Source organism: Azolla caroliniana, unplaced genomic scaffold (assembly GCF_043228905.1).
Source record: "Azolla caroliniana isolate FFs.n. ecotype wild unplaced genomic scaffold, voAzoCaro1.0.p SCAF_222, whole genome shotgun sequence".
NCBI lineage: Eukaryota > Viridiplantae > Streptophyta > Polypodiopsida > Salviniales > Salviniaceae > Azolla > Azolla caroliniana.
Window position 1 is genome coordinate 11,105 of NW_028230657.1, and position 24,996 is coordinate 36,100.

General features: G+C 42.8%; 1 protein-coding gene and 1 non-coding gene across 2 annotated transcripts; both read left to right on the plus strand.

Moving 5' to 3' along the window:
* The first annotated feature begins 8,068 nt into the window (after window positions 1–8,068).
* Window positions 8,069–12,847, plus strand: LOC147848785 (uncharacterized). Its single transcript, XM_087338117.1, has 3 exons — window positions 8,069–8,886; window positions 12,114–12,427; window positions 12,471–12,847. Exons 1-3 carry the CDS (start codon window positions 8,069–8,071, stop codon window positions 12,845–12,847), a joined length of 1,509 nt encoding a protein of 502 aa, XP_087194243.1.
* A 9,565-nt stretch (window positions 12,848–22,412) lies between these two features.
* On the plus strand, window positions 22,413–22,486 carry TRNAT-AGU (transfer RNA threonine (anticodon AGU)). Its single transcript has one exon. It is a non-coding gene; the product is annotated as a tRNA-Thr (tRNA).
* The last annotated feature ends 2,510 nt before the right edge of the window (window positions 22,487–24,996 follow it).

Consider the following 24,996-nt stretch of genomic DNA (forward strand, 5'->3'; position numbering starts at 1 on the left):
TTCAACAAAGGGAGCTTGATTGTGGCTCGGGCCCCGGAAGGTCAACACACTGTACATGATGAATGCCCTGTTATGTCCGGAAGAAGTGAACGTTGCATCCGACACTGCCAGTGAGCTGTGGCACAAGAGGCTGTGTCATATGAGCGAGAAGGGGATGAAGAGGCTTGCAGATGACAACCTCATTCCAGTGAAGAACGTGCACTTGGAGAAGTGCACTGATTGTCTGGCTGGTAAGCAAAACCGGACCTCCTTCCGACTAAGGCCACCGATGAGACGTAATGCACCACTGGAGTTGGTGCATACGGATGTGTGTCAGGTAGACACAAAGTCACATGCCGGAGCGCAGTACTTCGTGACATTCATAGATGACCACAACCGGAAGCTGTGGGCCACACCGTTGAAGACGAAGGATCAGGTGCTATCCGTCTTCAAAGAGCTCCACGCGAGAGTGGAAAGAGAAACCGACCAGAAGCTGAAGGCGGTTCGAGCAGATAACGGAGGAGAATACCAGGGGCAGTTCGAGGAGTACTGCCGCTCGAAGGGAATCCGGCTCGAATTTACCGTGCCGAAGACGCCGGAACTAAACGGACTGGCCGAGAGGATGAACCGGACCATAATGGAGAGGGTCCGGAGTGTGCTAGCGCATGCAAAACTACCCAAGAAGTTTTGGGCTGAGGCATTGTCGACGGCGACATATGTGATAAATAGATCACCCTTAGTACCCTTGGACGGAGACACGCCATAGAGAGTGTGGACCGGTAAGGAAGTATCCTACCGGCATCTGAAGGTGTTCGGGTGTCTCGTGTACGTGCATGTAGCTAAGGATTGGAGAGGAAAATTAGATCCAAAGACCCGACCATGCATATTCCTCGGTTACGGTGACGATGAGTTTGGCTACCGAGTGTGGGACCTGGTCGACAAGAAGGTATTCCGGAGTCGAGATATTATCTTCATGGAGGACAAGATGCTCGCCGACTGGGAGTCAGAAAAGAAGATAATGAACTCCGAGTTGACCGGTAAGGATCGACTCTACGATGAGCAGACCCAACCGGCAAGAGACCGGTTAGCACTCGAGGGACCAGCCGGTTACGGTGAGGATACCAAACAGGCTGAAGAAGAAGTAGAGGAAGCTGAAACCGGAACCGGCCAAGACCTCGAATCGGATTCGGATGAAGAGCATATGGAGGAGCCGGTTACCGAAGCCCGAAGACGGAGATATCCTCTCAGAGAGAGAAGGGCGCCCCAGAGATTTCCGGATGCAGAGCATGTTTTGCTGACCGATGAGGGGGAGCCGGAAAGCTTCGAAGAAGCGAAGGATGACACCCACAGCCGCAAATGGTTAAGTGCCATGCAGGATGAGATGGATTCCCTGCATGAGAACCATACGTACGAAATGGTGGAGTTGCCGAAAGGAAAGCGGGCACTCCGAAACAAGTGGGTGTACAAGTTGAAACCGGGAGATGCCGGCAACCCCCCGAGATACAAAGCTAGGATCGTGGTGAAGGGGTTCTAGTAGAAAAAGGGCGTGGACTTTGACGAGATATTTGCCCCGGTAGTAAAGATGACCTCCATCCGGACGGTGCTGAGTATAGCGGCAAGCATGGACCTTGAGGTAGAACAGCTGGACGTGAAGACGACATTCCTTCATGGCGACCTCGAAGAGGAGATCTACATGCAGCAACCGGAAGGATTCGTGGAGAAAGGGAAGGAGCACCTGGTATGCCGGTTGAAGAAGAGCCTCTACGGGTTGAAGCAGACCCCCCGACAATGGTACCAGAAGTTCGACTCCTTCATGACTGATCAAGGGTACCACAAGACGCAGGCCGATCATTGCGTGTTTGTGAAGAAGTTCGAAGGAGGCGACTTCCTGATACTCCTTCTGTACGTAGACGACATGTTGATCGTCGGACGGGACGAAGCCAAAATACGGATGCTGAAGAAGGCTCTCAACCGGACCTTCTCAATGAAAGACTCGGGTTTGGCAAGGTAGATGCTGGGGATGCATATTATCCGGAACCGGTCAGTGAAGCAATTATGGCTGTCACAGGAGAAGTACGTGACAAAGGTGCTTCACCGGTTCAACATGTCGGATGCGAAACCGGTCGGATCGACACTTCCGGTAAACTGCAGGTTATCCGGTGTCGTGAAGTACGAAAGCTTCACATTAAAAGTTTACAATAAGATAAATACGTAATGAAAATAACATTTGATAATGTTTTATATATAAAGATAATATTAACAACACATATGATAATATTATATATATGTAAAGAAAAATAATATATATATATAGATAAATATATTATATTACACGAATAAGAGAGGACTTGAACCAATAACCCCACCCTATGACTCTCAAATCTTACCATTTACTCTATACTAGTAATATACATAAAATAAAGCATACTTTATATATACTTTATATTACATAAAGGATTTGCTTCATGATATAAGAATAAAGTTGTATGTTGTATTCAATAGTATTTTGAGATTCGAACCCACAACCTCATATACCAAAGTCGACACACCTACCATTAGGCTAGGCCCTTTCTCTTTAAGATTATGTTTTCATGTTTATTGTTATTGCATATATTGTTTCATACATAAAAGCTCAAATGAGCGAGATGTTTATCATGCATCACATGTAATGCATGAATGCCAAATGGCGATCATGCATCACATGCATTTCATGCACTACATGCATGATTTGTACCCTCCAATGCATCATATGCATGGGGGCACCTATTTAAATGGTGAAAGAGAAGATCAAAGGGAGAGATGTATGAGATATCAATCAAATTATGTATTACATAAGAGATACCATAAAATAGAGAAAGAAAGGAAGAAGTTCAAGAGAAAGGTGGAGCTCTAGCTTGGCGGTCGTGGTGGTCAACTCTCAACAAGAGGGAGGCGGTTCGAGCCTTATCTTCATCAAAATATTGAAGTGAAGATTGTAGTGGTCTACGATCAAGAAAGAGAAGAGCGATTACCTTGCAAGACAAAGTTCGGAGGTTCAACGACGTGAACAACCACTTTTGTAACTCTTTCATCAAATAATTATAAATCTCTTTTATTGCTTCAAATATCATTCTATATCCTATCTTGTCATATCTTGTTGATCACTATTTATCTATCTCTACTCTTTCGTCTCTTCCGTCCATAATCCCAGTGATTCCTTCCTCACTTTCACGATATCTTTTGTCTACGCAACGCTACGCTTCTAGGTGAGCCACGCCACGACACAATTTGGTGAACCCGACGTGAAACGGGGAAGTAGAAGAGACATCTAAAGTAAAGATCAACATCAACATGGCAAGTACGAGTACAATGGATCCGGTAATGTTGTTTATTGAAAAGTTGAATCAAGATCGATTATTTCATGCCTTATGAGAAGTCCGAGAGAAGATTGGTATGTTTGATGGCACAAATATTTCGAAGTATGTGAATATATATTATGATGAAATGGAAATGTTTGGTATAAATGATGTCAATATGATAGCAAACTTTTATAAATTAGTGGACATGGAATTAAGAGATAGAATTCATGAAATACAAGCATTGCATAGTTTGGATTGGAATGCATTCAAAGAAGCACTTGTGTCTGAATAAGCTCGTGAGGATTTCTCTCGAGTTACTATGCGTTCATTTCATGAATGGATCTTAAAAGAAGATAAAGGGTTATCTGTGTCTGACACAAAAAAAGAGTTTGATAGGATGTATGGACACCTAAAGCCAGAAGAAAGAAATTCTTTGTCTTGGCAAAAGGTTGCTTTATTTTTGCAGGCAGTTGACAAGAGATATAGAAAAGAATTGGAATTCATGCTTGAAGTACCAAATACTGAGGATGGTATAACTGCAGATTGGAATGAGGTAACAAATGCTTGTAATAAATTTATGAAAAGAATGCAAAGGAATGGTGCAATGCTACAAATACCACATGTGGGAATCACAAATCGGCTTGAGCAAAACATCGAAGTTCAAAGACTTGGTCGAGAACCATCACACGAAATGGTCCATCAACCACGAGAAATGATCGAAACTAAGAGTGAGTCTTTGCTTGATGATTTAGTTCAAAGTATGAAAGATCTAACAATTAAAGTGGCAAAGCTTGAGAATGGTCAGACTTCGAGGTCAAGGGAACCATTTCGACCTCGATGCATGTGGTGTGATAGCCTCGAACATCGTCTACGTGATTGTGAAGAATATAAAGACATGGAAAATCGGGACTTGGTCTATTGGAAAAATGGTAACATTTACTTAACTGAAACTAGAACTCCGCTTACAAAGAACTTTGGTGATGGTGGTGTTAAGGTTAAATTTGAAGAAGCTGAAGCAAAGAAGGCTTCCGCAATGTATTACTCGGCAACGACAGGAATGCGCCTCGATGACATGCCATCCCGATCATCATTCTGGGAGAAGGTTGTAAGTACCGCACAAAAGCAAAAGATGAAGATGGAAGACCTTCGTGTTGCCGGAGATTCTGTAAGGAAAAACACTGGATGGGATGTTCCAGTAGATGCTATGACGGTCTATGCTCAGATGGCAGAACACCAAGAGCATGAGGTGATAGTGGAAGAAAAAAGGAAAAGATCGGATGATGAGATTGGCTCAACCAAAAAGCATGAAACAAGAGAAAGCAAAAGAAAAGAGATGGACGCAAAAGTTGAAAAAGGTAAATCTGGTCCTTCATTCAAATTAATGTCTGATATTGAAAAGGATACAGATTTAAAGAAAGTTTTAGAAACAAGAATACTAGACAGTCGAGTAGAATTTACACTAAGAGAAGTGTTAGGTATTGCAAAAAAGGAATTTCATGATGAAAAAATTGATATTGTGCGAAGAAAGAAGCAAGTAAATGAGCAGGTTAAAGAGACAAATCCGAAGGTGGCATATGAAGTGGTGAGCAACGAGTCAAACAATATCGTTGTTGACTCTCAACATGCATCAACCTCAATGATAAATTCAACAGATGTAAGAAGCCATTACTCTCGCAAATGTTGGGCAAGAGCCACTACTGAGACTCATGTGAAGATTGGAAATGTTCCAGACCCCGTGATGGCACTTATTGATCATGGTTCTGAAATAAATATAATGAGTGCTGATTTTTACAGGAAAGGTAGATGGCCAATTGATACTCAACATGGTTGGCGAGTAAAAGCTGCCACATCAGTCACGGAAGATTTATTTGGTGCATGCCCAAATGTAAAGGTTACTATTGGTGATATAGAGGTAGATCAACATTTCTTTGTGCAGGAAGGATCTACCTATCCAATAATCCTGGGGCAACCATACATTACAGCGGTACGAATGGAGACCAAAGTCCTCGACAATGGTTCTGCCTATGCAAAAATCCGTAGCCAAGATGGACGACGAATTGTACAATTTATGACAGTTCGCCCAAATCATGAGAGGAACAAGCAAGAGCTTCGTGATCACTCAATACCAAAAGACTATGATGATTTTGATAATCAGGTTTTTGACTAGGACTGTTGCGAGTGAGGGTTGCAATAGTCCCATTATTAAAAGACCCTCATATAGGGCATTACAACATATGAATAAGTCATTTCATGTTTCTGAAAGTGGTGCTATATGTGTGACTAGGATGTATGAATGCAAGAGGAACTTGAAAAAGAATGCTAATCTGTTTCAGCAGGCATTGAAGGATAATGGAGTACTTGAAATGGAAGAGCAGATTGAAAGTGTTATGGAAGAAATTTCTTTTGCAAATACTTTAGAAGAGTTAGAAATGTATTTGAAAGAAGATGATGAGAATGTTAGAAAGATACATGTAAACTCAATTGATATGTATTATGAGATTGATAGGTATAATTGTAAATATGAAGAAGTAGAAAGTTTATGTAATACAAAATACAAAACAATAGATAAAAAGGTCAAACCTGCTGCAGTACCATTACCTATTGGTAGTGAAGAGAAGATGGAGGCAGCAGCAACCGAGCCTATGCTTCGACCAATAGAGAAGATCGGACATCACTTCACTTCGGAGACAATAAATAACTTGAGAATCGGAAGGGGTGAATTTCTTCTGCAATCAGAGATCGTGACTTTCAAAGAAATGATCTTTAGGCATGGAAAAGCGTTCGCATTCAAAGCTGAGGAGATTGGTTGTGTAAATCCAAAGGTGGTGACGCCAATGGTAATATTTACTATCCCTCATATTCCTTGGAATTTTAAACCTATTGCAGTACCGAGAGCTCGATTACCTCAATTGTTGGAGTTGTTGAAGGATAAAGTCAAGATGAAGATTTTAGAGCCTTCAAATGCACCATACTCCAATAGATGGTTCACAGTTCCAAAGAAAGATGGTTCTCTAAGATTCATTCAAGATCTACAACCAGTCAACAAAGTCACAATCCGAAATGCGGGAATCGGACCGATCGTTGATGAATTTGCGGAAGCGTTTGCTGGAAGAGCGATTTACTCTATGGGAGACCTATATTCAGGATACGACCAATTTCAACTAGCAATTGATAGTCGCAACATCACAACAATGAAAACACCAATTGGGTTGGTTCGAATGTGCACTCTACCTCAAGGTGCGACGAATTCAGTTGCTCATATGATGAATGCAATGAACAAAGTTCTACATGAATACATCCCAAAGGTAACTATGCCATTTTTAGATGATATTCCTATTAAGGGATGCTTAGAAAGAGAGAAAGATGAGACTATGGTTGGAAATGGTTGTAGAAAGTTTGTGATGGACCACATTAATGACTGTGAAAGTATTTTAAATAAGCTTGAGCAGGTACATTTGACACTATCAGGAACAAAGTCTTGCTTTGGGCAAAACGAAGTTCTAATAGTTGGTCATATGTGTGGGTGGTATGGGAGGAAGCCTTCACCGATCAAAATTAACGCAATACAAAATATGAAGGAAGTTTGCGACTCGGTAACAGAGGTGAGAAGATTTTTGGGTGCTTGTGTGTTTTATCATATTTGGTTACCACACTTTGCACATGTCTCAGATCCTCTCTACCAACTTTTAAGAAAAGGAAAGAAGTTTATTTGGACTGATGAACATACACAAGTTGTTCAACAGCTGAAAGAAGCATTATTGAAAGCACCAGTTCTTCGTCAACCAGACTACAAAGGTGAAAGACCAATTATAGTAACAGTTGATACTAGCCCAATCGGGATCGGTTGGGTTATCAACCAAGAAGATGAAGACCAACATCGATATGCTATCAGATTTGGAGCAAAGATATTAAATGAAAGACAAAGAAACTATGCACAAGTTAAACGAGAATTGTGGGGTTTGCTTACTGCATTAAAAACAGATAGAGATTACTTGATTGGAGCAGATGTAGTGGTTGAAACAGATTGTTTGCCACTCATTGGAATGATAGCAAGTTGCACGACACCAGATATTGCAATGCTTCGGTGGATTGCATACATCAGAACCATGAACCCAGAATTGCGGCATATAAAGGGAAAAGACAACCCAGTTGCAGATATGCTGTCAAGGGCAAGGTTCATAAATGAAAAGGTGATGCAAACTGAAGATAAGAACTGGGCAACTACAAGCCATCAATTTGCTCATCAAGAATCTATTACGCCTCATGATGAGTTTAATGTAAGTATAATGTTCAAAGACACAGAGTATGAAGGTCAATGGTTAGAAATAGGAAATTTTCTAAAGACTCAAGAAGCCAACCCATCATGGTCGAAGAAACAATTAAATGAATTTCGAAGACGAGCATTCAAGTTTTTTTTACATGAAGGGCATTTATGGAGGCATCCAAAAAGGCCAACCGAAAATCCTCTTCGAGTCATTTGTAAGGATGACATTAAGAGAAAATTAATTAATGAATTCCATGATAGTTTGTGGGCAGGACATAGAGGCATATGGGCAACATTTATGAAGTTGAAAGAAAAGTATTGGTGGCCACATATGTATAAAGATGTAACGAAATTTGTGGAAACCTGTGAGGTTTGCCAGAGGTATTCAACTATCCGGTATCGAGATGAGCTAAAACCAACATATTCATCATCAATGCATTATAAATGGATGGTTGATCTAGTGACAATGCCACTTGGGGAAGGTCAAATGCGATATTTAGTACTAGCAAGAGAAGACCTTACAAACCAAGTAGAAGGAAGACCACTACGACAAAAAACAACTAGAGCTGTATGTAAATTTTTGTTAGAAGATGTAATATGTCGTTACGGGTGTGTTGGTAAAATAATTGCAGATAGAGGAGAACTCGACTCTGATGAAGCTAGAGAATTCTTCAGCCGAATAGGGGTCAAATTATCACTTACAACTGCGTATAATCCAGAAGCCAATGGAAAGATTGAAAGAGGACATAGCCCAATAGTTAAGGCGATCGTGAAAAGCTGTAAAGGTAAAATAAGAGATTGGCCACGCATGCTACCTTATGCACTATGGGCAGATCGAACAACTCATAGTTCAGTAACAGGATACATGCCAGCTGAATTGATACTTGGTCAAAAGCCCATCATGCCGATAGAAGAATCAATTATGTCATGGATATCTATTCCATGGAGAGAAGAGGTGAGCAGAGAAGAATTACTTGCATTGCGAATTCAACAATTAGAGCGTCGACCTGAAGATATAGAAATCGCAGCCCAACGATTGAAGGAGGCTCGACTAAAGAATAAAATCCGTTTTGATAAAACTCATAGAATTCGACCTAAGAAAATAGAAGAAGGAGATTGGGTGCTCGTGTATGATAGCAGTTTAGATAATCAACATAGCACCGTCCGCAAGTTTGCTGAAAGATGGTTTGGGCCTTATATAGTAAGAAAAGTATATGATAACTTTACTTATAAGCTTAGTGAATTGGATGGGACACTAATCCTAAACGTGGTAGCTGGAAAGAGGATAAAAGTATTTAAGAAAAGGTTTGAGCTTGAACCTCCTCCAATAGATCAACATGAAGATGAAAGATAGTGGCACATGCCGGAGGATGTGCAGGTCTAGAGGGGGTGGATGTCGTGAAGTACGAAAGCTTCACATTAAAAGTTTACAATAAGATAAATACGTAATGAAAATAACATTTGATAATGTTTTATATATAAAGATAATATTAACAACACATATGATAATATTATATATATGTAAAGAAAAATAATATATATATATAGATAAATATATTATATTACACGAATAAGAGAGGACTTGAACCAATAACCCCACCCTATGACTCTCAAATCTTACCATTTACTCTATACTAGTAATATACATAAAATAAAGCATACTTTATATATACTTTATATTACATAAAGGATTTGCTTCATGATATAAGAATAAAGTTGTATGTTGTATTCAATAGTATTTTGAGATTCGAACCCACAACCTCATATACCAAAGTCGACACACCTACCATTAGGCTAGGCCCTTTCTCTTTAAGATTATGTTTTCATGTTTATTGTTATTGCATATATTGTTTCATACATAAAAGCTCAAATGAGCGAGATGTTTATCATGCATCACATGTAATGCATGAATGCCAAATGGCGATCATGCATCACATGCATTTCATGCACTACATGCATGATTTGTACCCTCCAATGCATCATATGCATGGGGGCACCTATTTAAATGGTGAAAGAGAAGATCAAAGGGAGAGATGTATGAGATATCAATCAAATTATGTATTACATAAGAGATACCATAAAATAGAGAAAGAAAGGAAGAAGTTCAAGAGAAAGGTGGAGCTCTAGCTTGGCGGTCGTGGTGGTCAACTCTCAACAAGAGGGAGGCGGTTCGAGCCTTATCTTCATCAAAATATTGAAGTGAAGATTGTAGTGGTCTACGATCAAGAAAGAGAAGAGCGATTACCTTGCAAGACAAAGTTCGGAGGTTCAACGACGTGAACAACCACTTTTGTAACTCTTTCATCAAATAATTATAAATCTCTTTTATTGCTTCAAATATCATTCTATATCCTATCTTGTCATATCTTGTTGATCACTATTTATCTATCTCTACTCTTTCGTCTCTTCCGTCCATAATCCCAGTGATTCCTTCCTCACTTTCACGATATCTTTTGTCTACGCAACGCTACGCTTCTAGGCGAGCCACGCCACGACACCGGTAAGCAAAGCCCGAAGACGAAAGCAGAGAAGGCGGATATGATGAAGATTCCATATGCCTCTGCCGTCGGGAGCTTAATGTACGCAATGGTGTGTACCCGACCGGATATAGGATGCGCAGTCGGAGTGGTGAGCCGGTTCATGAGCAATCCTGGGAAGGAGCACTGGAACGCGGTCAAATGGATACTCCGGTATTTGAAGGGCACTTCAAATATGTGTCTCCGATTCGGCTCCGGAAAACCTCAACTTGATGGTTTCACCGATTCGGACATGTCGGCTGATGTGGATACCAGCCGGTCTACATCTGGGTATGTAATGACATATGCAGGGGGAGCTGTTTCGTGGCAATTGAGGCTGCAGAAGACGGTTGCATTGTCAACCACGGAGGTGGAATACGTGGCAGCTGTGGAAGCCGGCAAGGAAATCTTATGGATGAAGGACTTCATCTGAGAGCTCGGTATCCGGCAAGATGAATATTGGCTCTATTGCGACAATCAAAGTGCCATCCATCTTGCTAAGAATGCGGCCTACCATTCCCGGACGAAGCATATCCAGCGAAGATATCACTCGATCCGGGAAAGAGTAGATGACCAGGAGTTCGCACTGACGAAGATCCACACGGTCGAGAACAGGTCAGACATGCTGACCAAAGTGCTGATACCCGACAAGATGGATGCATGCCGGAAGAGGATCGGACTAGTAAGACACCCCATGCCGGAGTGAAGGGGGAGTTTGTTGGGAGACAGGTCCCTCCGGATGGGAAAGGAGAAGAACAGTGCTTATGAACAAACTCGAGTACCCGACCATGGAGAGCCGGATGGTGCAGACCCGGTGAAGACCGGATAAGGAGTACCCGGGTACGGAGAACCGGATGGTGCAGACCCGGTGATGACCGGATGAGGAGTACCCGGCTATGGAGAGCCGGATGGTGCAGACCCGGTGAGAACCGGATGAGGAGTACCCGGTTACGGAGAGCCGGATGGTGCAGACCCGGTGAGAACCGGATAAGGAGTACCCGGTTACGGAGAGCCGGATGGTGCAGACCCGGTGAGGAATGCTCACCGGATGAAGAGACATATTCGTAAATATGTTTCTGAGAGTCCATTGAGGTTATATTTGTAAATAGCCGAAAAGTCATATTAGTATAAATATGACTTAGGGCAAACTTTTAGTAACTGTTGTTGTTGTCATTTTTCTTGTTGGCGCAAGGAGAGAGAGAGCGCGGAACTGTGTACAGAGAGAGAGAGAGAACGAGGTCGTTGCCTCTGTTGTAACTGCCGCCTGTGGCGAGGATCGTGAGCACGAGGTCGTTGCCTCCGTGAGCTCACTGTTGTACATTCTAACATAGTGATAGTTTGCAGCCTGTGGGCTGCCGTGGTTTTTCCCTTAGTTCGGGTTTTCCATGTAAACATCCTGCGTACTCGTCTCTTCTTTGTGTCGTTCATTATTTCCCGTTTTTTTTTGTGTATGATTCTAAGCTCGGTTGTGGCCGAGCGTTGCGTATACGGAGCGTACAGTTCTCGTCAATATGAACCTCATGTCTCTAGACTTCTTTCGGAAAGGTCGTTGGCCCATTAATACTAGGCATGGGTGGAAGATTCGAGTGGCAACAAGGGCGACGTAAGAGCTTCATGGGGCCTGCCCTAACGTTAAGGTAACTATTGGTGACGTCGAGCATGATCAACACTTCTTTGTGCAAGAGTCAACGTCACATCCTGTCATCCTCAGCGAGCCTTACATTACAACATCCCGGATGAAGACAAAAGTACTTGATAATCGTTCGGCATACGTGCAGATACGAAGTTAGGATGGGACAAGCTCGGTTCAATTCCTCACCGTACGACCAAACCATGGTAGAAATAAGCATAGCTTAGGGGAAGAATCTAAGGAGGATTTTTTGTTCGGGCTATTAGGGAGAGGGACAACAATAGTCCGAGACATCTAACTAAGTCCCCAATTCAGTGTAATCAAAGTTGTCGCCCCATTAATGAAAAGGAAGTCTTGTTTTCTGAGAATGGGATATGTAAATTTAGAAACATTAACAAAGGAGATATTAAAATAGGAATCCTAAAGGAACAACTTAGAGAAATCGGGGTTATGAACGAGGAAGAGGAAATAAACGGATACATGGAGATAATATCATTTGATGATACTCTTGAGGAAATGGAGAAAGTCATCCAATCGAAACTGCAAGTCAACAAAGTGATTCTGATAAACTCCGTCGCTTTATACACCGCCATCAACAAATATGAGCAAGGTGTCGCGACAGATAAAGTCGAAATTAATACCAAATACAAGACCGCGGATAAGAAGGTCCAACCTGTGGCTGTTCCCTTGCCTAAAGACAGTTGGCAACGAATAAAGGAGGTTGTGCAAGATCCATGCCTTAGAGGACTCGAAAGGAGTAGGGCATGTCTTCACCGATGAAACTGGAAGGAAGCTCAAAGTTGGTGGGGGTGAGTTTTTGCTACCCAAAGAAGAGTCCAAGTTCTGGGAAATGCTAGAGCGGCATGAGAAAGAATTTTCCTTTTCCCCACAAGAGATCAGATGTGTTGACCCAACGCTTGTGGAACCAATGGTTATCTTCACAATACCCCATATGCCATGGAACTTGAAACCAATTCCTATTCCAAGAGCTCACATTCCAAGATTGCTAGAGCTATTAAAGGAAAAGATTAGAATGGGAATCCTTGAGCCATCTAATGTGCCTTATTCAAATAGGTGGTTCACGGTCAAAGAAGAATCGATCGATAATCAACTTGCTTGATGGTACGAAATTGGCACCAACGAGTGAAATCGCCTTGCGCTTCGGGGCCCCATAATAGAAGCAGGGAGTGAGCCAAACGTGCGATTTGAATAATTGATTCGCGTTTTCTGAGACTGGTCGGGGGTGGTGGGGCCGGTCCATGGATCTTGATTTCATAGATGACGCGGGTTCGATTCCCGCTATCCGCCCATAAAGCTTTGTTAGCTTCCGCCATTTTGTGAGTCCCATACAGGTGAGTTAGAGTGTTCTAGAAGCTTAAGGTTCGTCCCATGGAACAAACAGGAAGAAAGGTAATGGTTTCTTTTCTCTGATGCAAAAAATAAGATTTCCAACGGCTTTTAAACAAGGTCACCATTCGTAATGTTGGGATTGGACCTAGTGTTGATGAGTTTGCCGAAGCTTTTGCAGGAAGGTAGATTTACTCAATTGGAGACTTGTATTTTGGATACGACCAATTTCAATTATCTTTGGATAGTCGGGACATCACAATGATGCAGACTCCCATCGGGCTAGTAAGGATGTGTACATTACCACATGGAGCAACTAACTTGGTGGCCCATATGATGAATGCCATGAACAAAGTACTAAGAGATTGCATCCCAGATATTACGATGCCTTTCCTTGATGATATCCCTATTGAAGGGTGCCCTGAATCAGAGAAGGACGAGTCTTTAGACCAAGATGGATGTCGAAGTTTTGTTTCAAACCATATTGAAGACTATGAAAAAGTGCTAAAAAGACTAGAAGGCGTAGGGCTCACATTCTCCGGAGAAAAATCGGCATTTGGCCAACGCGAGATCCTAGTAGTGGGTCATTTTTGTGGACCGTACAGATGGAAACCCTCTCATGAGAAGGTGAATGTTATTCAAGTGATGCAAGAAGAATGTGGAATGCAGACAGAGGTTCGAAGATTCTTAGGAGCATGTGTGTTCTACCACATTTGGATTCCACACTATGCTCATGTGGCTGAACCCTTGTATAGCTTACTGAAAAAAGGGAGAAAACTCAAATGGGAACATGTATACATAGAAGCAATGAAGAGGTTAAAAGGGTTGCTGGTGGTAGCACCAACTTTAAGGAAAGTCGTCTACAAAGAAGGGATGCCCATCTACGTCACGGTAGATACGAGCCCAACGGAAATTGGATGGGTCATCAACCAAGAAGGAGAAGATAGCGCATGGTACGCCATCCAGTTCGGAGCAAAGGTCCTTAGTGAGCGACGGAAGAGGATACACCCTAGTCAAGCGAGAACACTAGGGTGTCGTGTCTGCAGTGGAGGTAGACAAGGACTATCTGATCAGATTAGAAGTGGTAATTGAAACGGATTGCCTCCCAATCCTTGGGATGATCTCCGGATGTGCAACACCAGATCTGGCTATGCTAAGGTGGATTTCTTATATCAAGTATTTGAACCCAGAGATCCGCCACATTGCTGGGAAAAACAATGCCATGGCCGACATGCTGTCAAGAGCAAGATTCGAGGATGAAATTGACATGGTTTCGGAAGATGAAGATGTCGTCCTCGACTTCTTCAAGATGGCCCGACTATCGGCGGAAGGCAAGGGCATGTCAACCCTCCATGCCTTCAACGAGAATGAGAACAAGTACGAAGGAGAATGGTTACTAATCGGAAAATTCTTAAAAACAATGACGACGGATGCTTCCTGGACGAAGGAGGAGGCTCTATGAATCCGGAAGAAATCTTACCAATACTTTCTGAAGGGAGGATTCCTCTGGCTGCACCCAAAGAGGACATGAATGCCACGTCGAGTAGTGGTGAAGAGAGAGTACCAAGCAATGTTGATGTCTGAATTCCACGAGAGTCCTTGGGAGAGTCATAGAGGAACATGGGCGACGTTTGAAAAGCTGAAGGAGAAGTACTAGTGGCCGAGCATGTACAAAGATGTACTTCATTTCATGTCCACATGCAAAAACTGCCAAGTACATTCGAACATACATCACCGTGATGAGTTAAGACCGACATACCCACTCACCATACACTTCAAATGGATGGTGGATATGGTCTCGATGCCAAATGAAGTACTTGGTACTGGCAAGAGAAGACCTGCCAAATAAAGTAGAAGGACGAGCCTTGGCAAATAAGATGTCATCAGCCATTTGCAAATTTCTACTTGAAGAAGTGGTCTGCCGATATGGATGAGTGGGAAAGATAGTGGCTGACTGAGGGGAGCTGGATGCCCGCGAAGCAATGGAGCTCTTTGACGGACTAGGCGTGAAGCTCTCCCTCACGACTGCCTACAATCCAAAAGAAAATGGGAAGATCAAGCGAGGGCATGGACCAATAGTCTAAGTCATCTTTCGAGCATGCGACGGTCGAGTCGGGAACTGATCGCGACTATTGCCCTATGCCTTGTGGGACAACAAAATGACGCACAATTCTGTGATAGGGTATATGCCAGCGGAGCTTATGTATGGACAAAAGTCGGTAATGCCCATCGAAAGGACGATTGCCTCATGGGTAGCAATAGCATGGGAAAACGAGATGAGTTGAGAAGAATTATTGGTGGCGCGGATAAGGAAACTTGAAAGAAGGCCAGAAGATCTAGAAAATGCGCAAAAGCTAATGGAGGCAGCCCGAGTGAAGAACAAGATTCGGTTCGACAAGACAAATCGACTATGTCCCAAGAAGATCGAAGAAGGAGATTGGGTATTGGTCTATGATAGCAGCCTTGACAACCAACACAAGACAACAAGACAATTCACAAGAAGGTGGTTCAGACTGTATGTGGTGACGGAGCTACCACCTACCACCTCGCGGAGCTAGACGGATCAAAGTTGGCCATACCCTTGCGGGGAAAAGAGTAAAAAACTTCAAGAAAAGACAAGAGGGTCGTGAACTCGATGATCTCAACGATGAAGATGATAAGGCGGAACCCGCAAATGTGAGCGAGGTCAACGATGACGTGGAGGGAATTGATTGATCACTGTAGCCGAAATCTCACACTCTCTTCTTGGCATATACCGGAGGATGTGCGGTTTGGTGGGGGTCCACGTGATGAGGCTAGAAACTTAGGATGTTGGGAGCGACGAGACGAGGAGCTTAAGAAGCTAGGAATGACATAAGAGAATGAAGAGAGTGATGAAGGAGACAAGATGGAATGAAATGAGAATACTAGATTGATGTGTCAATGACTAGTGTTGAATTCCTTGAAAGGGACCAAGGTGGTTACAAGTATTTATAATGTGAGTCGAAGTACATGCATTAGAATATTCTAGAACCCTTTAGAACCTTCTAGTTCTAGACCTTTCTAAAGACTCCTACAACTTCAAATAGATAATCTACTAATAATTTACTAAGATGTACATAACATGACCATATCTTTGGATGTATTGGTTAGAACATAACCCTTGACTATAATACAAGAGGTCAAGAGTTAAATTGTTGACATGTCTGTGACACGAAGACTTCGACGGAGGCCTGAGAAAATTTGAAGAAGATTTTTGTCACAAGTACTAGAGCTCGGAAGTTACAACTCCGGGTGCTTAACATGATCCGATAGAGGGATATGACTGTGGCTGACTACACCACCAAATCAAGGAAATTTCTGACGCACTGGGGTCCATCAACGTGATGGTAGACGAGGATGAGATGGTACGGATTTTTCTGGGTGGTCTAGCTTTGAGGTACAGGTCAATCCGGACGGTTATCTGCAGAAGGGAGAAGCCAACAAGGTCATTTTTCGACCTGCACTCAATGCTTATGGTCGAAGAGAACCACGCAAGTGTCAAGGAGCACACAATCGGACAACCAGATGTTGTACACGAAGGCGGATCGACCCCATGGAAGTGGAGGACGAGGTGGATGGGCACACAATGGTGGCGGCCGACAAGAGCACAACTCAGGCATAATTGAAAAGCCGACAATAGTTCTAGACTATCCAGAAGCAAGGAGAGTCTAGGTAGTGCTGGAAATCGGCAAGTGAAAGCTGAGATGGAATGCTGGTATTGTGGCTAGAAGGGCCAGAAAGAAAGCGAGTGTTGGAAAAAGAAGGCCGATTTGGATAAATCCGTATTGAGTAAAGCTGAACATGGGAATCGACAACGATCGCACTATGTTGAAGGGTCGGAAGGACCCGAAGCCGGAAAGGGCCCAACCTTTATGATGAAGCACAAGGCAAATTCGATGAAGTAGAGCACCTTAAAACCGAACGAGGTGTGGTATGTCGACTGTGGAGTGTTGAATCATATGTGGAGGAATCGAAACAACATAGAGTCATCAAAACTGGTGATGACACCTTGCATTTGATCAAACATGTCGGCGATGTCTTCTTGAGCCATGTTGGACAGAAGGGAAGACTGATGAACATATTGCACGTCCCTACAATCACAAAGAACTTGGACATATTGTCGACAAAGGGATGCAAGTTTGGTTCACCCACCTCGGATGCTTCATTGAAGAAGAGGGTCAGATCATTGCACAAGGGCACTGGGAAGGGAGGATTTAAGTGATTACTGCATTCTTTTCTCTCTATTCGTTGAAACTAATTTGTTGATAAGGGAATGGTGAAGGTCCAGAAAAACACAGAGATAAACTATAGGTTGTTCCTCCTTGCTCTTGAAAATTGTTATCTTACAGTGGTTGTCTTTGAAAGATAATAGACGTTGTCGTGGAGGATTCCGGTCACTAAGAGAAAGGTCTGTAGGATGTGTGTGAACATGTAGTGTGCATATATGCACATGAATTTGGTCTTATGTGCAAACAAATGTAAATATTTAAGTATTAATAAGTACAAGGTAGGGTATTTTAATAAGTACTTTTATAATCCCATAAAAAGAGGGGATTTATAGTGAGTGATGGGTGGAAATCTCTAACAAAAACGACGGAGATAACAACCTGATGTAACGTCGATCCACCCTCTCCTTGGAGCTATGAAAGGAAGGGAAGGTGTTTGTAAAATGGGGGATCAATCATTTTGGAGGGGAAGGTGCTGTCGGACTATGTTGTCGAGTGTGGGGATTTTCTTTTCTGCTTATTTAGTCAGGTGGTGTGAGGCCTCTGCTCGCGTAGGTAGCCCATGTGCTCCTGACCAAAGGCTCACCTGTGTGTATGTATGTGTGCTGAGCTTGAAGCTCTATTCCCGGTCTAGGGCCCAACCTTGATTTCTACTCAGTGTTAATTGATTTCTAACACGTTCGCGTTCAAAAGTGGATGGATCGTGCATTTCACTTATAGATTCCTTTTATAATCTTGCAATTTTAGGTAGTTTTTAGAAACTTGATACGTTAGTATCACATGGTTGAAATAGCATATAAAACTTGCTGAGATTTAACAAGGCCATCGATTGGGGATATGTTACAGGTGTGGCCTTACGGGTTGGGCTCATCGCCCTACAAGCAGGGAAGAAAATGGTCCCCATCATCACACATTACTTAACAATATTGTTTCAGCCTGTCTCAACACTTCCACCCCCCAATTCGGCCAGCCAAGTGGCGACACAGATGCCTATCTCCGGTCGGAAGATGCGACTCAGTGACTTCCACATGAGCGAATGGCAGGATGAAGAAACGGAGTGGCCACAAAAACCCGCGCTGACCGGGCTGGTGAAATCGGCAGCCGACACCTTCATGTCCGCGGAGTGACAAATGGAAACTGCGGAGGCGGAACTCCTAAGGAGCAAATAGAATAGGGATGAGCCTCCTCAAAGCCCAAAGCTGAAGCGTCGTCGTTTGGATCGAAAAAACGGCCAAGGCCTAACAAAGGATGCAACCACACAATAGGCCACAAGGCACCAATCAAATCATCGAAACAATCGTACCGGACATGACCGAAGGAACGACATTGATCGGGAAGCTAGAACGAGGGAAGGGATCCCAAATTTCCAAGAGCGAAGTCCTTGCCTACAAAGAAATCTCAGCCGTTGCACATGAATTTGCGGCAATGTTACAGTTCTAGAAAATACATTAAGTCACCGCAGCCAAGAATCTAGCCGAAGAACATGCTGAGAGACAAATGATCTAGTGCGCACTCGCTGGACTCATTGAACCGAAAGAAGAGAACGCCTTGAACAAAATCGGTCGAAAACGGCACGCAGACGGTGAGCACATGACAATAGAATTGCCAGCACTACACATGGCCCTGGTTGAAGTTCACCAAGAGTTGGCTCAGGTGTGACTTGGTGCAAAGAACATGGCTTACAAGGACAAGAAATCGACAAAAACGGAGAATGAGCACAAGCGGCAGATACAAGCGCTGCGAGAAAATATGGCCAAACTACAACTCCAACTGTGAAGCGCCACATCCGCAGGCCCCACAGAAGGTTTCTCCACGGAGAACAACCATGCACTACGCGAGGAGGTATAGGCACAACAAGCGATAGCGGCCAAGGAGAAAGCAACAACGTTGGCGGAATCAGAGATCGAGCAACTCTGGTCAGAGCTTAGCTAGTCATTGAACCACGAAAAAGGTGTTCGGACCACGACTAGGAAAAATGTGAAGGCTCTCTAGGACAAGCTCGACGCGTTCATGATCGCGCACAACCAAACATTCACAACTTTGGACGAACAAAAGGATGCTACCTCTCACACTGAAAAAGTGATAGCAGAACTTTGCGAGGCAAAGTTAAAACAAAAAGAATGGTATGAAGAGCAGATGTTAGCCGAAAATAATTTGGCGGAGGAAATCCAACTCCGCATACAGAACGAAATGGCTTGGATGGAGGACATGCACACAAAGGAGATGGACATCTTGTAGACAAACATGGGCCTCATCCAAGATAGGTATGCATTACAATCGGGCCGCGCCACAAGCAAACTCAAACAGCCGAAACCACCATCAAGCACATGCACACGAAAACGGAAATCCAAGCACTACTCAAGAGACGCAAAGAAAGCGCCCACCAAATGATAACCGATCGGCTACAAAGAGGCTAGGAGCACTAGTACACATAAGTTGCCAAACGCCACACCTTTCTAGTGGACCAAGAGAATTCAAGGAAGAATGGTCACAACTTTTATAAGCTTGACGAAGAAAGCATGGGCACCGTTCGGGCCAACCTCACGGAGGGTTACAATGTGCTTGTGGTGCGTCACATAGAGAAAGTCATGCAACTCCTACAGGCTTTCAACGAAGATCAAATAGACTTCGCATTGGAAATGGAGGCCTATGAGACCAAACGGGTAGAGGCAGAAAAGGAGCAAGACATTGAGAAGGCGTCGGAGGCAATACTGCTCCTCAAGAGTGAATCCAACGAGCAACCCTCGCACCCCCTCCTCGACGTAGAAATTACGAAGCAGGGTTTGACCAAGGAATTCCCGAAGATGACGATGTTGTTGTGTAAAGGTGTGCCTCCTTGTAGGGGAGTCGGCCGAAAAGTCGACTTAAGAGTCGCCTGGTCGAAATCGGTTGAGAAGCCGAAATGTGTCGGATTACCGAAAACAACCGAAAAGCCGAAAATAGTTGGATTACCGAATTTGGCCGAAGTCGGTTGGAGAGCAAAAGAATGGTCGGTTTGCCGAAGAACCGAATCGGGGGTCAATTGACCGAATTCGGTGAGAAAGCCGAATTCGTACTCAATCAAATGGACACATATACATATACATATGCCTTCTTACATATAAAGAAGAATTTGACAGGAACTGCACGCTCCCAATGCGCAATGCTCAGCCACAACCGAGCTTAGAATCATACACAGAAAACGGGAAATGAAAGCACGACACAATGGAGAGAGGAGTACACATGATGTTAGCGTGGAAAACCCAAACTAGGGAAAAACCACGACAGCCCACAGACTGCAAACTATCACTATATCAGAATGTACAACAGTAAAGCACCGAGGCAACAACCTCGAGCTTGCTATCTTCGCCACAGACGGCAGTTACAACAGAGGCAACGACCTCTTCCTCTCTCTCTCTCTGTACATAGTTACGCGTTCTAATCTTGCACCAACAAGAATGACAACCACTACTTTTCAATAAGTTTGCCCTAAGTCATATTTATACTAATATGACTTTTTGGCTATTTACAAATATAGCTCCGATGGACTCTCAAAAGACATATTTACGAATATGTCCCTTCATCCGGTGAGCGCTCCTCACTGGACCTGCATCATCCGGATCTTGCCTGGCACTCGTCATCCGCTTCTCACCGGGTCTTCCGTAGATGGGTACTCCTCATCCGGTTCTCACCGGGTCTTTTGTAGCTGGGTACTCTTCATCCGGTACTCCACATATGGGAGTTTGCTCATCAGTACTGTTCTTCTCACTTCCCATCCGGAGGGACCTGTTTCCCAACAGAAATGACCTAGTATATATATGCCAATAGGCCTGACAGTATATATGTATGAGGGAAAAATGAGTTGTATTGTATGCGTAACTCTGAGAACGACTGAGTTTTTTCTACACAGTAGTGCCTGTGTAAGAGTATACGTACTCAGAAGCTAAGAGAGAAGAAAAGAAGAGAGAATCAAAAGAGAAATAGAGAGTGAAAGACAGAGAAGCTTGGGAAGCTTCAAAAGGAATAGACGTCTATGTGCTAGGGTTTGGATGCGCTCGGCTAAAATCGTGGTTTCAGCACACTCCCATACCAAATCAGGTTTTATTGTTCTGTGATTGTATTCCGTAATTGCTCATAGTGAAATTTCCTATTCCCGTGGTTTTTCCCTGAAATCAGGGTTTTCCACGTAAATCGTGTATTCTTCATTTTCTGTTTTTGTTTGAGTGAAACTCCTTCAGATGCAACCACTACAGGAGGAACAAGCCGCCAAGCCGGATCCGAAGCCAACCCTGAACCAACAACGCGAACCCGAATCGACGCCAACCGAGCAGAGCCGGATTCGAAGCCTGGCCCGTGGGTTGGACCGTGCATGCACTGTCGCACGAGCATGCATGTGTTGGCAAGTTTGGATGACCAAGTGTAAACAGGGTGAATAATGGTTACAAAGCGTAAAGAGGAATGGGTAGGGCCGAGTAATTAAAGAAGTAGTAAATAGAGAGTCGTAAAATAGTAAAACTATTGAATAAATTTAACGGTTCACGCACAACCTGAGCCCTATATAAAGGGCCATGGGAAGCATGTAAAATTTGATTGAACATTGTATCTTTGCGCATATAATATAATTATGATTTCCTCCGATACTCTTGAGTCTGAATCTGTGTTGTAATTCCTCTGTGTTGAGTTCCACGTTCTTTGTACTTGTGCGTTACAGTCCGTTGTAGCTGGCTCATTTAGCTCCGCAGTTGCACAACCTGAGTTCGATTCATACGTAATATTCTCTAGTTCGAAAGTTTTCAAATAGTCTAAAGCGGAGCGAACTTTCCTTTTTCCCCGAACATAATACCTTGAGGTCGAATAGCCAAAGGACCAAATATTCGACACCGTGTTATCCTAAGTCGATAACAAACAACATACATCAAGCTCAAGAAGACACTAAGAAATAGGGGATAGAAATCTCACTAGAAAGGTTATAGTCAAATGGTCAACCTACTGTGAAAGAAGCACAACCTCATTGTAAAAGGCTATAAAAGTCACACTTGTTGTGACTTTTCGAGCTCTTCTTCTTTCTTGGCTTCTCCTTTCACTTACTAATAGATTATTTATTTAACAATTGCTTTCATAGCTCAGTTGGTTAGAGCACCCGCTTAGTAAGCGGGAGGTGTTGAGTTCAACTCTCAATGAAAGCATTTTGACGGCCAAATTTCGTCTTAGAAGACGTTAATATATCTTTCTTTCTTTCTCCCATTAGACTTCCATTGGGGCTTAACAATGATTAAGGTCAAAAGCTAATTAGCTAAACCCATATCACTCTAAAATCAAACCAAATTTGGTCTTAGAAGACGTTAATATATCTTTCTTTCTTTCTCCCCTTAGTCTTCCATTGGGGCTTAACAATGATTAAGGTCAAAAGCTAATTAGCTAAACCCGTATCATTCTAAAATATAATGCTCCATGTACAATAGGATGGTTGGGATTGTTATAGGTTTAGGGTTATTGATGGATTGGTAATCATGGTGTAATGATGAAGATGATGAGCATTACGGGATTGATGGCGAAGGAGATGGCGAAGATATTGATATAAGCATTCTTGTTAGAGTGATGTTCTAGTGTAAGCATATGATAAGGATATAATATATATGAAATAAGAAAGGAGAGAGAGAAAGAAGGGTGCCGATCCAGCCGACCAGCCCCAAGCAAAGGGATTGAGACGGACTCGAGCCTCGATCGGCGTTCCATACCACCATCGTGGCGTCGAGTCGTACCTGGTGCTGGCGCACTCGCTACAAGAGTTGACCCACAATGAAACAAAGTCTCGACGTAGTCAAGAGATGATTAAATGAGGGTAGCTAGGCCTCATATTTATGGCGAGACCCAAGGCCCCCAAACAAGTTCACACTTGGCCTAATGGGTTGTCTCAATCCCGAGGATTAAAAGTAATCCTCCCCTTCTTTACACTCTCATTTAATCCTCACACTTATCCACATGTATAGAATACTACGGTAAATTCACACCATAGGATATTATATGGTCATGCCCGTAACATACTCCTCCTCTTTAAAACATTGCAGTCTTGCAATGGAAAGTTAGGGAAGTTAGTTCTAAGTCTAGAGTATTTTCGCGTTCCCATGTGGCACCTTTGATAGATTTATCCATCCATTTAATTTTAAATTCTTGGATTATTTTAGTATGCATATTTTTTGTTTTAACATCGAGAATTCTTTCTAGTACATGTGGTTTAGAAGATAATTCTTCAGAAGTAACCAGAGTTTCTATTGTAACTGCATTGTCTCCAGAACCTAGAAGTTCTTTTAGATGACTTACATGAAAAACTGGATGAATTTCAACGTCATCGGGAAGAGCGAGATGATAGGCTGATGAACCAATGCGTTTGAGGACTTGAAAAGGTCCACAAAACCGTGGGGCTAACTTAACGCACTTACTCGTAGACAATTTCTTAGAATTCTGAGGTACACAAAAAAATACCTTCTATCCAGGGTTGAATACATGAGGTTGCCCATTATGATTAGCATAAAAACTCGCGCTATCTTGTGTTGTTTTTAATATCTCGTGCAATATGCAACATATCTTGCATATCCGAAAGAAAGTTTTGCGTACTTAGCAACTCATCATGATGTATATTAACATCAATCGGGCTCGTGGCTGAAAACCATACATCAACATAAAAGGACTATATCCCGTCGACGTATTCTTGGAGTTGTTATAAGCAAACTCCGAAATTGGGAGATAACATTCCCATTTTGTTGATTTTGCACCAATGTATGCTCAAAGCATGTCCTCAATAATTTGATTTACTCGTTCTGTTTGTCCATCGGGTTGAGGATGATCCATGGCGCTCATGCTCAACATAGTTTCTAACTTCTTTATTAAGACTTGCGTCCAGAAGTCACCTGTAAAATTTGGATCTCGATCACTCACGATATCCATTGGTAACCCATAAAAAATAACTAGTAAACGAATTGGTAAGCCAATTCAGGAGCTGTTACCGTGGTTTTAGTAGCAATAAATCTGACCATTTTAGTTAGTCTATCAACCACAACCCAGATGACATCATGGATTTTTTGAGTGCAAGGAAGGCTAACAATAAAATCCATGTATATACTTTCCCACTTATTATTGGGAATGTCTAAGGGATGTAAAAGTCTTCTGGCTTTAACTCGCTCGGCTTTGTGAACCTGACATAGGTGACATTTAGTCACATAGATATGTATGTCAGGACGCATCTTAGGCCAATAGAATTGAGTGGAGATGAGAACAAGTCTACGATGTATTCCAGGGTGCCCTGCTAAGGGTGCATCATGGCATTCAAAAAGAATTCTCTTTTTGACCTCAGGCAAATCTGGAACACAAACCTTTCCATTACGATAGAGCAAACCGTTAGCAATGTGGATTGATTCCTTCGAGGATGTGGCGGTGTCTGTTCCAGACTCAACCCTTGCCTAGTATTTCGCAAAATAACTGTCATCAAGATACTTTTCTCAAAGGTGATCATAAAGATCTAATGTTATTTTAGTGAAGCTAAGCATATTAACTTCATGGATGTGACTTAGTGCATAAGCGACAATGTTCATGGAACGTTTACGATATATTATGGAAAAATCAAAGTCCTGGATGAGATCAGCCCATCGTTCCTTACGACCTTTCAAGTCTTGTTGGTCACAGAAATATTTCAAGGACT

Coding starts and splice junctions, on each gene's coding strand:
- LOC147848785 (XM_087338117.1), top strand. CDS start 8,069: ATGCGATATTTAGTACTAGCAAGAGAAGACCTTACAAACCAAGTAGAA. Junction 8,887..12,113: donor ATAAAAGTATTTAAGAAAAG/GTTTGAGCTTGA, acceptor ATGTAAATTTAG/AAACATTAACAAAGGAGATA. Junction 12,428..12,470: donor TGTTCCCTTGCCTAAAGACA/GTTGGCAACGAA, acceptor TCCATGCCTTAG/AGGACTCGAAAGGAGTAGGG.